This window comes from Haliotis asinina, chromosome 15 (assembly GCF_037392515.1).
Source record: "Haliotis asinina isolate JCU_RB_2024 chromosome 15, JCU_Hal_asi_v2, whole genome shotgun sequence".
Classification (NCBI taxonomy): domain Eukaryota; kingdom Metazoa; phylum Mollusca; class Gastropoda; order Lepetellida; family Haliotidae; genus Haliotis; species Haliotis asinina.
The window spans coordinates 22,533,891-22,550,585 of NC_090294.1; the positions used below are offsets into that span (position 1 = coordinate 22,533,891).

Consider the following 16,695-nt stretch of genomic DNA (forward strand, 5'->3'; position numbering starts at 1 on the left):
AAACTACCTGGAATCGGGCCCATGCTCAAAGGCAGTGATAACTGGGTTAACCGTATAGATCTAGGGAGAGCAGTTCGTGCACACGGATGCCAACCATCATGACACACAGCCCTATCCCACTTAGTGGCCCCTTAACAAACAAGTGGGGGTGGGGTAGCCTAGAGGTTAAAGCGTTCGCTAGTTAAGACAATGACCCGTGTTCGATTTCCCACATGGGTACAATGCGTGAAGCCCATTTCTGGTTCCCCTCGTGATATTGCTGAAGCTTTCCAAAAGCGGTGTAAAAGCATACTCACTCACTCGCTCGCTCACTCCTGCCAAAAACAAAAGACATATCGTCGGCCTGGTCTTCATAGGTCATGAACGCACATACATACATACATACATACATACATACATACATACATACATACACATATACATGCATACATGCATACATACAGACATACATACATACATACATACTTACATACATACATACATACATACATACAAACTTACATACATACATACATACATACATACATACATACATACATACATACTTACATACATACATACATACATACATACATACATACATACATACATACATACATACATACATACATACATACATACATACATACATACATACATACATACTATTATAAATCACTATGTTAATATAATACATTATTGAACAGACTTTCATATCGATATTGAATTACTGATAACTTATAACTTTATGTGTCACACGTGGAAGCAACGCACACATCAAGGTATCATCTACCTTAAGTATGTCAAACGGTGTATAAAGCATTTATGGTTGTTACATGAAGTCACTGCCATTTTTGTTTAGGCTGATGAGTACCTCATAAGCCGCATGACGGCACAGCACAATAATACGATGTCACCTTGTGAAGCGGAACAAAGATCACGGTATAAATGGATAACTGCAGCGGACCGCACAAAAAGCAGTGTAAGTGCATACTTTGGATCAGTACATACTCATGGAATAAGTATCGCAACACTTGTACCCGTGTTGTCATTTATATGTTCTTTATTTACATATAAAGTATGCTGGTTTGTATGATGACTTTGACCATTCGGACGCACCATAACTTTATAGATATACATACACGTGCAGCGGGTGTTCTCGTCATCAAGACTATCAAATTCCACTGAACTGTTCTTCCAGCTCGACAACTTGGGAAATCAATTGATTTTGTTCTTGATAAGCAAATATAAGGCCTCCTCAAGTGACAAAGGTAGCCTAATGGCTCAAGCGTTCGCTCGTCACACCGAGGACCCGGGGTTCGGTTCCCCACGTGGATACAATGCGTGGAGCCCATTTCTGGTGTCCACCTACGTGATATTGCTGAAATATTGCTAAAATAACCCTGGGGCCTGATGACAAGAGATGTTGGTTACCATCCCTCGAGAATTAGCCCATTGGCCTGAAAACTTCAGCGCACTAAAGACATGAATGACAGTTAGCGTTACAGAGAGTGGTCATAGGGAGGTGTTAACCCTTCAGAGAATCACAAGACGTCATCCGTTCAAGTCAAGTAGTGTTTTTAAAACAGACTGGCGTCCACATCGTCACTGGCTTCCTATACATGCTATATATATTGCTAGTTATGATATTTTGTCATTCACCTGAGGAAGGGGCAACAAGCAGCCCAGAAACATCGCGTTGTAAGTATTACTGACGTTATAAATCCATACCATTCGTTGGCATGTCCACATCGTCACTCGAATTTGAGGTCATGGGAAGGGTCCACTATTTGGAAGAAAGATGTGATCTGTTCCTGACGGTTGGTCGAACTCGTATAACATTGCATATACACAACGGAATATCTTGAAGCAAGAACCGTTTGGCGGGCGTACATTGGTGATGTCGGAGTGCTTTTTACTTGACCTTGAGACAAACCTGTATGGACAACGGTACATCACTGTCATTCTAGACCGGGTTGTTGGACCACATTTTGATTGCAATCCTCCTGACTTTATAAAGTCAGTCTTCATGGACGGTAATGCAAGGCTACATCGTGTACATGCTGTCAGTGATTTCGTACGTCTAGCGGCAGCAGCAACTACACACGCCAGGATTCCAGATCTCAACCCATTAGAGCATGTTTGGGACATTATTGGTCGTAGAATACTCCACATCCAGAGAGATCCTCCGATACAAAATTGTTATGTTACATGCCCTCCATCAAATGAGGTACGCAATACCCCAACGTCAAACACAGTAAATGAGGACGGCCAGGAATATTATGCAGTTGGCGCGCACCAGATATTGGCATTGTGCTCGTTTATTGACACATATGATTTCTTGGGGATTGTATATCAGAATCTTGAAAATGAACGCACCTGATAACGTCATTTGACCATTTTTGTCTTGTTTGCTTGTAAGAACAAATTACAGTTTTTCGTTCTTTTTGCGTTTAGATTTGCCATGTAATTATTCTTTGAGGTTCAGATAGTAAGTTAAAATGAGGGTTGATTAAATTCCGTTGCTACAGTTGATGGTGAAATATTGATACTATGAAATAAGGGGTGTTGCAATACGTTTTTCCGGGTGTATTTGGGAAGAGAATATCAGATCTCGATGCCATCGAGGGACGCCAATTATGAGGACTAATAATTCCCCAGACGCCTGGGCGATTGTAGACCGATTCTACTTAGTATATTATTCAACCATTCTTCCATATAATATTTTAGTACAAATTAACGTGCAGGTATCTACGGGGAAGTAAATCTAATCTCAATTTTCAGATTTCACAGAACAATATTTGTTTCTTTCCAGCGTCGCTCACGTCATAGACGCAGCTCAGACGTTAAACTTTTGGAGCTGTTTGTTGTGTTCGGGTTTAAGATGGTAAGCAAATTAACATCAATGTCACGTGTGTTATTCTGTTTATAGCCAATGTGTGTTGTCAGCGTCACATCAATCATCAGTATTACTATACATTATCCGTGCTGTTAGTTAGCCTGAGTTTCCCGGAAGTTTTAGTAGGTTGTATATTAGAGGGCAGACTTCACCAATATTACACATCCCCTGTGAAGTTGTATGAGCTGTACGATTGTGAGTTCAGTTCCCAGATCGGCCTGATTACTTATCTAGAACTGTGAAGAAAATTTCTCTAGTCGCGGGTTTAGAAATAATGATAAATGTCTGTCGTTTAATACTTGCATCCACATTGGACTTCAACACAAAAACAGCATTACTGCTTTCTCTTGTAACAAAAGGGGATGTATCGATCAACATGAAATTACTTTGATGAGGACTGTTAAAAATCTTTTCTAATTGATAAAGCGAACTATTTATGTAAGTATAAAAGTCATAAAATGCTTACTTATAGATATTTTTATATTGTAAACAGTAACTAACAAGAACGTTTCTAATGAATGAAGTGAATTATTCTTATAACTAAAAGTCACTGCAATAGCCATCACGTTTCAGTTTCACGACAAGGGTGTTAACATCTATGAAGAAACATCACATCTATTGCAATAAAGAAATGGTAAATCCATAAAATTGTTCTTCATCATGCCAGCTTCTAGATGCTAAAGGAAGTACTGTTGACATCGACATATGCATTTACTACGTGGCAAGGTAGAGTTGTTTTCTCCATGATGAAGACACTGTGTCTGTTTCAGTATATGAACTACCTCAGCAAGGACAAGCAGAAGGCTGTAAAGTACGCAGAGGAAATGGTGGCACACCTTGACTTGGTAACACTTGTAGGGTAGCTCAGTGGTTAAAGCATCCGCTCGTCACGCTGGGTTCGACATTTCGGGTTCAATTTCCCACATGGGTACAATTTGTGAAGCCCATTTCTGGTGTCCTACACCGTGGTATTGCCGGAATATAGCTAAAAGTGGCGTAAAACTAATCTCACTCTCTTCTGAAGTTGACAGGCCCTGTTACAACGGAAATACTGTTCCAAGCGGAAAGCCTGTTCTCTAACTACACTACACCGCCGAGATACTACTGGGCTATTGATAAAAGCGGCGCGAACCTTTACTCGATAAAATAATAGTTACCTTTAGCTTTTAACTGCCAAGCCTTGTGAGTTTTCTTTCTTCAAACAGTGAGCATATCCAAAACGAACTTGCACTATACCAATTCGTGTTGCCACGAAGCAGGGCGATACAAGTAACCATCTACTAAATCATGGGCCCTATATCATTGCGTGTGTACACCAACACAGGTAACATGTAAATGCCGAATGTACACTGTGCACTACTTTAGCACCAGTCTCCATGTATGCAAAAAGTATTATTGATCTGTGGGTAAATATTGTACATTCCAACTGGGCTACCTTTATTTCTGAGTAAGGTGAGTGAGTTTTGTTTTACGCAGCTTTTAGCAAATATTCCAGCAATATCACTGCGGAGACACCAGAAATGGGCTTTGCACATTGTACCCATGTGGGAAATCGAACCCGGGTCTTTGTCTTAACTACCGAACGCTTTAACCATTAGGCTACCCCACTCCCACTTGTTAGTTAAGGAGCCACTGAATGGTATGGGGCGGTGTCACACGATGGTTGGCATCCGTTCACACATTGCAGCCATGTGGGGTATCGAACCCGGTTCTCCGACGTGATAAGCAAACGCCTTAGACTACCCAGTGAGACAGAGATGGGGTTGAGAATTCACCTATATGCAGTAATCTACGGAAATAATGAAGTCGATGGAACCACGAATTAAAGTTCATTATAAGCGTAGTTCGACGCATACATTTCGACTGAAACATACAGTATAATGTCGGTGATACAGTTCGTCATACGCGTGTTTGTTATAAAACCAACCAACAAACAAACAAACATAAAAAACCTTGAAGATTCAGGTTAGATTTGGTATTCATCAACATGTGTTTGTCGTAAGAGGCGTGTGGCCAGGCTTGGTTGACACGTGTTATCGTATCCCAATGGCATAGTTTGGTGTTTATGATGTTGATCACTGGATTGTCCGGTCCAGACTCGATTATTTACAGGCGGCTGCTATATATCTGGAACTATGTTGAGTGCGGCGTTAAACAGCAAATAAATTGTTATTAAAATAGTTTCCTGCATACTGACAATAAATATTAACGTCATGTTTAAACTACCTACTGAAATTTACACTTTCGCTCCCTAGATACCAAACCATTCACTCGTTTCATAAATATGGTATTACACAGGGCATAGTTTAGTATTCTCTATGAATATGGCATTTACGCCATTGTACTTTATAATAATGTCATTTACACTGCGCTCTCTCCAGGCCATGAAGGTGTGCTCAAAGCGCAGCCACTCATACATACATGAGTGAGTGAGTGAGTGAGTGAGTGAGTGAGTGAGTGAGTGAGTGAGTGAGCGAGTGAGTGAGCTAGGTTTTACGCAGTTTTTATCAATATTCCAGCAGTTTTACGGCGGGGGACACCAGAAATGGGCTTCACACATTGCAACCATGTGGGGAATCGAACCCGGGTCTTCGGAGGAAAGAGCAAACGCTTTAACCGCTAGGCTACCCTATCGCCCATACGTATACTTACATGATATATGTAACATTGTACCATTATTGCCGAGAGTCATACAGAGCAACAACAAGTGCTACGTCTTAACATCTTCTGCCTTCTCTTAAAGAAAACTCTTTATACCAGTTGACCGCGACGGTAGTCTCCCCACAAACAAACACAAGACACCAAAGCCGCGGATTGCCGTAAATCCGACTCTGTTATATGTAATAGGTATCGCTTAAGACGTGATGTATAAACTTGCTTTACATATTATATTTCTAGATGTACAAAGTCGACTTGGGGATTCGCATTGCGTTAGTAGGCCTGGAAGTCTGGGAAACTAAGGATGAGATTGTCATGGAAACGGACGCCACGGCGCTTCTTGTTAACTTCATCAACTATGGAAAGTCTTCCTTGATCCCTAAATTTAACTACGACCTGGCGGCGTTCGTGGCGTGAGTTTTGTGTTGTGTATATAAACGAACACATCTTTAGGTTAAACCCTATTTTTCCTGTAAATGAATATTACCCGTGCAGATTTAAGATAGATTTTGCCTGCTGAAGTAAGATGTGACTTACGGGTCAGGCTCTCTGACTTGGTTGACACAGGTCATCCTATAGTGATGCCCATGACTATGATCACTGGTTTGTCTGGTCTAGAACCGACATGCCGCCAAAAAGCTGGAGAGTGTGGCGTTAAACAGCAATTAAACAAACAAATATACATGTAGCTGAATATAACCCATTGCACTCGATGTGTTAGGCTACTGTGTTTATCATACTTTTATATAATTACATGTATTTTCAGAGGCATTACGTTTGAGCACAATGTTGCCGGTATGGCTCACGTTGACGTCATGTGCACGGCGCTGTCTGCCACAGTCATCCAACACATCCCCGGCCTTGACCCTCACCTCAAGTCGGCCATTACGCTCGCGCACGAGATCGGTCATGCACTTGGTCTGGTACACGATACTAGCACGTGCGCCTGCGCAGACCGAACTGGAAAATGTATCATGTCTGCAGATACCTCGTACGTTAATGCTGACTTCTTTTCTCCTTTCTGTAGCAACGTGTCAAATTATTAAAGCAATGTTATGTAGAACTTTTTCTTAGTGTTTTGAGTTTATTGAGGTGAACAGGGAAAGGAATATAAGTAAAACGAGTCTAAACACAAAAAGGGAACCAGGAAATAGTGTGTGAGTGAGTGATGTGAGTGAGTTGGGTTTTAAGCCGTTTTTAGCAATATTCCGGCAATACCACAGTGGGGGACACCAGAAATGAGTTTCACACGTTGTACCCACGTGGTGAATCGAATTCGGGTTTAAGGCTCGACGAGTGAACGTTTTAACGATAGACTACTTTACCGCTCCGAGACCTGCACCTTATTCTCGAAACATTCGTCGCCCAACGAATTCTTAACTTTGATCGTAACCGATGTGTTATGAATGGGCGTAAGACGTTTGTTGGACTACGACCATTTCGAGAATAGCTAGAAATAGAGCGAGTAGATACAATTTGAGGATTTCGACGACATTTTAAAACAAATAAAGTGTTCAATTGTTTCTTGTAATTAGGACCGTCATGTGATTTTCGTGCCCAGGCTTTCCTATCTGTTTATCCGCCAAAGTTTGCACGTTATGTGATGTTATATTTTGGGCTTAATATGGTAGTGAAGCCGAAGGTAGCACAGTTTTAGCTCCTATATGACACTATCTGCCTCCCCAGGCTCGACCCCAGGAGCTTCAGCCAGTGCAGCAAGGACGCTGTGGCCAAGATGTTCCGCGAGGGTGGGGCCAGCTGCTTGTATGACGCCCCCTTGCACGTGTACGGGGGTGCTGTGTGTGGGAACGGGATAAAGGAGCAGGGTGAGGTGTGCGACTGCGGGGGGATACCGGTGAGTCAAGAACGCTGTGGCACTGAGACCACATTGGTGAATTCTGCTGGAAACTGAATAAAGTCAGTTTTATGCTGCATTCAGCAACATTCCATCGAGTTTGGACCAGACAATCCAGTGATCAGCGTCATGAGCAACGGGATACGATGACATGTGTCAACTATGTCAGCGAGCTTGACCATGCACCCCATCCTGGGTCTAGGTTTTCGAAACTCTCTTAGCGCTAAGACAGTCGTAAGTTAATGTTAATGTATGGCATCTTACGACTAAGAGAGCTTCGACAATCTAGGCCATGTTAGTCTCCTCTTACGACTATCGTGGCTTAAGGAAGATCAATGTTAACTCGGATCTTCCGGGATGTCTACTGAAAACTTAAAGGTTCCTTATACTCAAGGATTCTTTTATTTTACTGAACCCAATACATAGCTAAGTACTAGTATATCTATTTTGGGAACTGTGTATTGCCCTCTGCTTTCTTAAGCATTGTGTTATTACGTCAGCCTGATTTGGACTGCACGTCTGATGTCTGCACAGGATTGCCTGAAGGACCCATGCTGTATGTACGGCTGCAAGCTCCGACCAAGCGCTCAGTGCAACAGTGGGGGATGCTGCAGGAACTGCAAGGTTAGTCCGCAGAGTGAGTGAGTGACTAGAGGGGTTAGGGCGTGGGTGAGTTAGTGAGTCAAGTGGTAAAGGAGAGAGTGGGTGAGTGGGTTAGAAGTGACTGCAGTATGGAATGTGTTTGGATAGGCACATATTATAAACAGTGTTATAGCTATATCCTAGGGTGTGTCAGCATATTGTTGCTGAGCCTAGTGTGATCCGTTCCGTGAGAGCCAACAGAACGGACACATCTTTGGTGCTAGGAAATCAAGGACAACAAAAGGAACCTGGTTCTCTTTCAAAAGATAGTTTCATACTCAAACTTCTCAAAATTAAAATGACGTAACTGTATGACCATTCAAGAATAGAAGAGAAGTGTTTCTTGTTTCCATGGCCACCCTTATGTGAAGCCCCTCATCCCCAAACGCTGTACATGTGTTTTTCCAGATCGTGTCACCTGGCATGATCTGTCGCCCACAGCAGAACGAATGTGACCTGGAGGAGTTCTGTGACGGCAAAGTGTCCGAGGTAATTCTGCTTCTCAGCTTCGACAGTAAAGACATGAACCAATAGCAGCAATACATGGCCATACGTATGGCGATATAACCACCGTAGCAAAATGATGGCCATACAGACAGGCATAAACTACATGACCGTGCAGACAAACACATCATTATTGCTGGAACAATGCAAAAGCAAGGGATAATCTACAACTCTATGTAGTCTCCTTGCTAAAACTAACCTCTCTCACTCCTTCCCAGGACTACCGTTATCTTTTTTTTTTCAAAACGTTTTCCTGTACACCTACAGTATCATGTTTTTGTTGCATGTAGTGCCCCGCCAACCTGCACCTGAGTGACATGAAGGAATGTGGATCCGGCGTGAGTCGGGGCTTCTGTTACAAGGGGAAGTGTCGGAGTGGACACGCCCAGTGTCAGTACCTGTGGGGACCAGGTATGTACGCACAGTTAACGTTTGTTTGTTTGGTGTTCAATGCTGCAATTCTTCAGCTACATGGCTACCGCAGTCAACGACGGATAATGGTATTGTATAATCGCTTCTTATCGTATATTCGCGGTTTTCAGAACTATTTCTCGTTCGTTCATAAAGTGAATCTCGATACACCTGTTTCAACAAGGCCCGGTTGGGTAGCCTAGCGACTAAAGCGTAGCTGAAAACCGAGATTCGATTCCCTACTATGTGTGAAGGAATCTGAATGCTGGCATATTGCTAGAAGCGGCGTCCTCCTCACTCATCGTTTCAACAAAACCTTGTCAGAGAAGAGGCTTTAACGCTTAATGGAGTAGTCGTATCATGACATGTCAACTCAACGTAGGGAGAAGGCTCGACGTTCCTTCAAACGAGGACACCTAATTCAGATTATACCGTATGGATTCCGTAGGAGACTTTTACAGTTTTAAGTTTTTAAATCTGAAATTGTGAAGCAGACCAACATTTTTATTTTCCGTTAGGGAGGACGGCAGATTAGTGACATGACACAAATATGATCTTGGTCATTTTCCCTCTTGAGCGGTCGAACCCAGTCCTTGTTTAGCATTTATGTTGACCGTCACATTTATGTATGCATGTACCAGTATCCCTATGCCGTTGTTGAAAATGTAGGAACAGATCCTGATAATAAATGGTCCTCCGGAAGTCGATTTGGACGATACAAGTCCTAATTGTACAATTCGTTAATTACTGGATTATTTGGGGCGGTGGGGTAGCGGTGGGGTAGTGGGTAACGCGGTGGCTCGTCACGTCGAACACCTGGCTTCGACTCCCCACATGGGTACAACGTATGAAGCCCATTTCTGGAGTTGCTAGAATATTTCTAAAAGCGGCATAAACTTTAAATCTCTCACGGTATTATTTACAGACTGTCGTCATGTGAGTGAAATATTACGATTACAATAACTCACAAACCAATTGCTGATAATGTTAAGCCTATTCAAGTTTGCACCGCAAATATTCAGGTGAAATTCCCACTGCTTTCTAGATTCTACAGTTGCATACCCTTCTTGCTACACGTCCAACACCCACGGCACAGCGACCGGCAACTGTGGAGCCTCCCGTGTGTCCGGGACTGTAACCTACAAAGCCTGTACATTGAGGTGAGTGAAATGATTTAGTTTGACGTTTCAGGGGGGTGGGTTGGGGGCACCAGAAATAGGTTTCACTTTTGCTATGTTGGGAATCGAACCCGAATCTGCGACGTACCGAACGAACGCTTTAACCACAATGACAGAGATAAGAGACGGCTGGCATATGTGGTGGATCAGCAAACACAAAGCATGTACTGTTGGGGCGGGAGGACAACATACGCTCGAATGATGTCAGCGTTATCAAACAATTCCTACGCTTTTCTCCACGTGGGGTTTGCTACTCTATGGTTCATGTTGTAGTAGCATCATGTGTGGTATACTACACGGTCGCTTGGCCACGTGTTTCTCAATATGGCAGTAACACAATGTCGTTGTGTGGTATACAACACGGTCGCTTGGCCACGTGTTTCTCAATATGGCAGTAACACAATGTCGTTGTGTGGTATACTACACGGTCGCTTGGCCACGTGTTGCTCAATATGGCAGTAGCACAATGTCGTTGTGTGGTATACTACACGGTCGCCTGGCCACGTGTTTCTCAATATGGCAGTAGCACAATGTCGTTGTGTGGTATACTACACGGTCGCTTGGCCACGTGTTTCTCAATATGGCAGTAGCACAATGTCGTTGTGTGGTATACTACACGGTCGCTTGGCCACGTGTTTCTCAATATGGCAGTAGCACAATGTCGTTGTGTGGTATACTACACGGTCGCTTGGCCACGTGTTTCTCAATATGGCAGTAACACAATGTCGTTGTGTGGTATACTATACGGTCGCTTGGCCACGTGTTTCTCAATATGGCAGTAGCACAATGTCGTTGTGTGGTATACTACACGGTCGCTTGGCCACGTGTTTCTCAATATGGCAGTAACACAATGTCGTTGTGTGGTATACTACACGGTCGCTTGGCCACGTGTTTCTCAATATGGCAGTAACACAATGTCGTTGTGTGGTATACTACACGGTCGCTTGGCCACGTGTTTCTCAATATGGCAGTAGCACAATGTCGTTGTGTGGTATACTACACGGTCGCCTGGCCACGTGTTTCTCAATATGGCAGTAGCACAATGTCGTTGTGTGGTATACTACACGGTCGCCTGGCCACGTGTTTCTCAATATGGCAGTAGCACAATGTCGTTGTGTGGTATACTACACGGTCGCCTGGCCACGTGTTTCTCAATATGGCAGTAGCACAATGTCGTTGTGTGGTATACTACACGGTCGCCTGGCCACGTGTTCCTCAATATGGCAGTAACACAATGTCGTTGTGTGGTATACTCAGTACACGGTCGCCTGGCCACGTGTTTCTCAATATGGCAGTAACACAATGTCGTTGTGTGGTATACTACACGGTCGCTTGGCCACGTGTTTCTCAATATGGCAGTAGCACAATGTCGTTGTGTGGTATACTACACTATCACTTGACCACGTGTTTATCGAAATAGCAGTAACACCTTATGGGCTTGTGGTATGCTACACTGTCACTATCTAAGGTCATGATATTCTCTGTTGCAGTAACTCAATGTGTGGTATGCTACAGTGTGTTACAAACAGCAAGTCACCTTTGGTTGGCGTCAGTCGACATATCCTTAACACAACGTTTGGGACCCATCGGTGCATGTAAGTATTACTCAACAGCTTTACCTGCGTGCGACACCGGGATAAGAAAGTCTTTAAAATCTTTACTGATTGTCATCCGGGACGATTATACATATTCAATAAGTCTTTACCTGTGTTGGGCGCTTGTAGAAAATAGTGAACTAACGGGATCAGGTGGTCAGGCTTGCTGACTCACCTGACACATGTCATCATATAGAGACTCGATTATTTACAGAATGCAATATTGCTGAGCAGGGGGTACAACTAAACTCACTCATAATAACGATGAAAGTGACAATGACAATGGTAATGATTGGTGGTGAGAACGTGGTAGTGATGGAAATGATGAGTGAGTGAGTGAGTGAGTTTAGTTTTACTCAGCAACATTCCAGCTATATGGCGGCAGTCTCTAAATAATCGAGTCTGGACCATGCAATCCGGTGATCAACAGCATGAGCTTTAATATGCGCAATTGGGAACCGATGACATGTGTCAACCACGTCAGCGAGCCTGACTACCCGATCCCGTTAGTGGCCTCTTAAGACAAGCATAGTCGATTTGTATGGCAAGTATGGGTTGCTGAAGACTTAATCTTCCCCGGACCTTCACGGGTGTGGAGATAATGATAATGACGACGACGACAATGACGATAAATCAATGATGGTTGTGGTGGCGTTAGTTATGATGGCGACGACAATGATGATGATGATGATGATGATGTTGTTGTTGCTGTTGTTGTTGTTGCAGTTCCGTTGCTATTGACCTCGGAGACGACGTCCCCGATCCCGGCCTGGTTGATGAAGGTTCCCCCTGCACACACTTCGAGCTCCACAATAACCAGCCCGGGGTGTGCCTGGCCGGCGAGTGCGTCATACTGCAGACTCTGCCCAAACCATCCTGTCCCAAAGGCCCTTCAGGAGATCAGTGCTCGAATCAGGGGGTGAGTTCACTAGCGTTTGATAGAAATATTCAGAAAGGTGTAAATCTTTATGAATGACAGTTGCGCAGATCGATGCTCACGTTGTTGATCACTGGATTGCCTCGTCCAGACTCGATTAATTACAGACCGCTGCCGTATAGCTGGAATATTGCTGAGTGCGCCGTAAAACTCAGTTTTTCAACACTAAATCTACAATAAAAACGTAAATATTTTAAAATGATAATTACAAAGGCAGCAAACAACCGTTTCTGGAATTTCTAACCTTAACAACTGTTTGATCCGTGATCATTCTCCCGGAAGCTGTACTTCATGTACGAACGTCACATTTTTGCTGAGGGTTTATTTTTTTCTCAATAACAAGTCAGTCCTTCAGTGTAGTGAAATAGTATCATGTTGCAAGTGAAAGCTGCCCGTAACTTCCTCATTCCACATTTCCGCTAGCTTTGGGGTGGGGCGTACTCTTCATAACATATAAAATTATCATTCCAGGTATGTACTAATGACAACAGCTGTCACTGTGACGACGGCTACACGGGGGCGGACTGTTCCCAAGTGGGCGGGGTCACAAGAATCAGACCAAGTTAGAAACATTTCTATGCATTATACACTCGTTGTTATCTCTAAACGTCAAACTATATTTCTGCCAAAGGTACCATTAGCATGAGGATTTCAGCATTCAGATACGATTACACTCGTTGCTACTATCACGTCCGAGCTTTGGGAAATAGGATGGAATATGATTGTCATCATATATTACAATTCGCATGGATGTTCCTTATTCCTGTATATTAAATTTAATTCACAGTCCCTGTTACAGATGACGCAAGAAATCCAGAAAGTGAAAGATATAGAGACATTTGCTCGATATGAAGGTTTTAAAATGAGTTATCGCAGTGCAATAGTAGAGATTGATATATGTATGTATATAAAGGTGTATTTTTCATGGACAGTGACACATACATCCACTCATATTCACGATTCTGTACAAAATCTTGAAATGGTTCAATTAACTAAACTATCCACAAAATTGTTGCAGGTTCGTCGAGCTCATCCACAAGGCCAGTATCGCACTCTCCGACTCCCCACTCACTACCTCCAACAGGTACTGGCCCGCAATCATTTTTGTGGAAGACGCGGTGACTTACACAGGCTCTCGTGTCTTTGCAAGGATTAAAGATTTTTTATTCTTTCTGAGTTGACCCCCAACTAGAAATGCTACAAAGAACAATTCTGTGAAGCCTTTCGAGTCATGAGGGGATAAAGGGGATAACTAGATAGGACTCTCCTGTTGTTCACACCAAGATGACTTTCAATGTAAACGTTAAACAAGTAATGGTTATTCCATTGCGACTTCATTTAGACGGGAATCTAGATATATTTTGTGACACTTCGGCGACTGTTTTCAAGTAACGTTTTGTAGGCCTTTGTATTGTTTGAAGAACCAGGTCAGAAGTGGTCTTCAGGCATCGTGTGGTCTGACTTGCTGACATACTTCATCGTGTCCCAGATGCTTATACTATTGATCACTGGATTATCTTGTTCAGACTCGACCGCTGAGTGAATGAGGCGTTAAACTAAACTCACTCTCACAAACCGCTGTCTTGCAGGTGTGGCATCCAGTACTCCGGTATCACAGACATCAAGGCCCACCTTACAACCTCCTACCGGTAGCGTCACACAGTCATGTTACCAGTCGATCACTACCATCAGATTTCCATCATATACATCTCATATCAATATCATCTCCACTGCCTTCCAGTGGATATATCGATATATCGTACACTATAACTTGACCACCGGTTGTTGCTAACGTCTCCTTTATTTTCCTGTTGATATCTTATAAAACCAGAGTGCCACCCCCTTGCAATATTTGTATCTGTTTGTCTGACACTCATAACCACTTACCACACCAAAGCCGTAGCACCCACACTCAGTCAGCACAGTCTGGCCAATTAAATTGGGGGTACTATACTCATGGAGACAAAAAAAATATTTTTTAATTGTAAGAATATAAGTCTCTACCACCCTGGGTGGCATGGGGTGGTCTGGCTCACTGGGATTAAAACTGCCTGTTATTGTATCCCAACTGTTTAGATCGATGCACATGTCAGTCTTGTTCAAGTTCCATTGACAGACGGTTATATAGGTGCAACACTGTAGAAAGTGTACCAACAAACACCGATGTTACGTGTAAACTAATTTTGATACTGGCTTTGCATCAATTTGATAATGTTCCCTAAATTCTGAGAAATGCACTCGCGTAGGATAGTAAAAGAACCAATGTAACCAATGTATGATATATATCTTATTTCCTCATTCAGAGACATTGTAGAATGGACATGTCAATAATTATTATGTTATCCAGATCACAGTGTCGAGATTGTCTGTGGAGTGATTGGCAGCTTGGTAGTGCTGGGAGGAATCTGTTCCTTTGTCCTCTGGAGATGTAAGCGACCAATGACATTCTGGAAGTAAGTTCAGTATCTATGAATCCTTTTTGAACGTATCTATAGCTACACTGTCAGACCTGTCTGGTTAGACTTGATCTTCAGCAGCCAATGCTTGTTATAAGAGACGACTGACGGGATGGTCAGACTGCTGATTGGGTTGATACGCCATCGTATCCCAATTGTGAAGATGCTTTTGACGCCAGTCACAGGATAGTGCCGAAATGACTTTTCCCATGTATTTATATTCATTTCTTCAGGATTTGTTTACTTTATGCAATATTGTGAAAATATCATTAAATATGTTTACATTTTGTATTTTAACTATATCTTAAGTGTCAAATCAGAGATTTATGTCATAATGTTCATCTGCCAGAAAAGATTTAAGTGAGTGCATTTTACACCGCTTTTAGCAATATTCCGGCAATACTACGGCGGGGGGACACAAGAAATGAGCTTCACTGAATGTACACATATGGGGAATCATTCCGGGGTCTTTAACCATTAGGCCACCCCAATGCACCTGAACAGATTTGAAAAGGTTGAAACTCAGTCGTGTCCATAACAATGATAAGTGTTTACTGGCATAAATAGTACTGTCAAAATACTTGGTGTTGTTGCAGGTGGTTAGATACGAAGTTCGGCCAGAATTCTACCTCACCACAAAAGGAGCCTCTCCCTGCCTGGGGTGTACACAAGGGGAAGGGGGGTGGGACGCCCTTGCACTCATCCTCCGCAGGTCAGCCCGGGGGTAAACCTGGGAAGACCACTCCTGGGGCACGACCTGGTCAGGGTAGACCTCCCGGACGCTCTCCCAGTGGAACCCAACACGTGCCCCCGGGACACCTGTCCAACCATGGCCATTCCCAAGTTCACGGTCACGGAAGAGGTCACATGATACAAGGTCACAAGGGACATAATCCTGCAAGTTTGTCTGGTAGCCACGGCAACTCAGGTGGACATGGTAACTCCCATGGACGTCACAGCTTAACTTCAGACTACGGATCTCAGGGATCTATTGAATCCATTCGGTTATACCGCGACACGGGACCTTCGCCGGGTGCTGTCCAAGGCGAGGTGACCATGACAGCCCCAAGACGACTGAGCCGGAACTGATGAAGGAGTCAGTCTTACCTGTTAGGTGGCACGAGTGATTGTAGTACCCATATATATTCCCGCGACTGTAAGTTCATGAACGTTAGAAAAAAGAAATACCACCAATACACACGAAACTTGCTCCAAAGTTGAATGAAAATAATAATTATAAGTGTTTATAAAGCAAAGTGGCCATCCACACATGCTCAAAGCTCACAAAATCTGAGCAAAAGTAATCGTAATGAAGTAATGGTATGACATACAACCTATGAATAGTAGCCTGAAGTAGGGCCTTTAAATGATAGCAGAAGATGAAGTCTATATAAAGTATAAATAAGGTCATCAAAAATATCTGTGTTATTTGTCTGTAATATCCATGCTATCGGCACAGAAACAATGACTCTAACACGTTTTAGTGACAAGAATGTATAATCATAATTACATGTTCTTGTGACACGTGTTTTCATTAATAAGTACCTTCCGTGCCTTGCCGATATCTTGAGGTAGTGATCA

The 16,695-nt window shown here is 43.1% G+C and overlaps 1 protein-coding gene across 1 annotated transcript in view; it reads left to right on the forward strand.

Moving 5' to 3' along the window:
- LOC137265372 (zinc metalloproteinase-disintegrin-like NaMP) overlaps positions 1-16,299 on the forward strand; it is a 32,329-nt gene extending 16,030 nt beyond the window's left edge. Inside the window, exons 7-23 of the mRNA XM_067800761.1 lie at positions 842-961; positions 2,795-2,866; positions 3,649-3,723; positions 5,777-5,949; positions 6,303-6,527; positions 7,223-7,391; positions 7,926-8,015; positions 8,442-8,522; positions 8,828-8,948; positions 9,994-10,108; positions 11,617-11,721; positions 12,448-12,640; positions 13,130-13,220; positions 13,677-13,742; positions 14,248-14,307; positions 15,006-15,111; positions 15,711-16,299. Coding sequence (XP_067656862.1) covers positions 842-961; positions 2,795-2,866; positions 3,649-3,723; positions 5,777-5,949; positions 6,303-6,527; positions 7,223-7,391; positions 7,926-8,015; positions 8,442-8,522; positions 8,828-8,948; positions 9,994-10,108; positions 11,617-11,721; positions 12,448-12,640; positions 13,130-13,220; positions 13,677-13,742; positions 14,248-14,307; positions 15,006-15,111; positions 15,711-16,203 — 2,355 coding nt within the window. The 3' untranslated portion in view covers positions 16,204-16,299. The remainder of the gene's footprint in view (positions 1-841; positions 962-2,794; positions 2,867-3,648; positions 3,724-5,776; positions 5,950-6,302; positions 6,528-7,222; positions 7,392-7,925; positions 8,016-8,441; positions 8,523-8,827; positions 8,949-9,993; positions 10,109-11,616; positions 11,722-12,447; positions 12,641-13,129; positions 13,221-13,676; positions 13,743-14,247; positions 14,308-15,005; positions 15,112-15,710) is intronic.
- Positions 16,300-16,695: the final 396 nt, after the last annotated feature.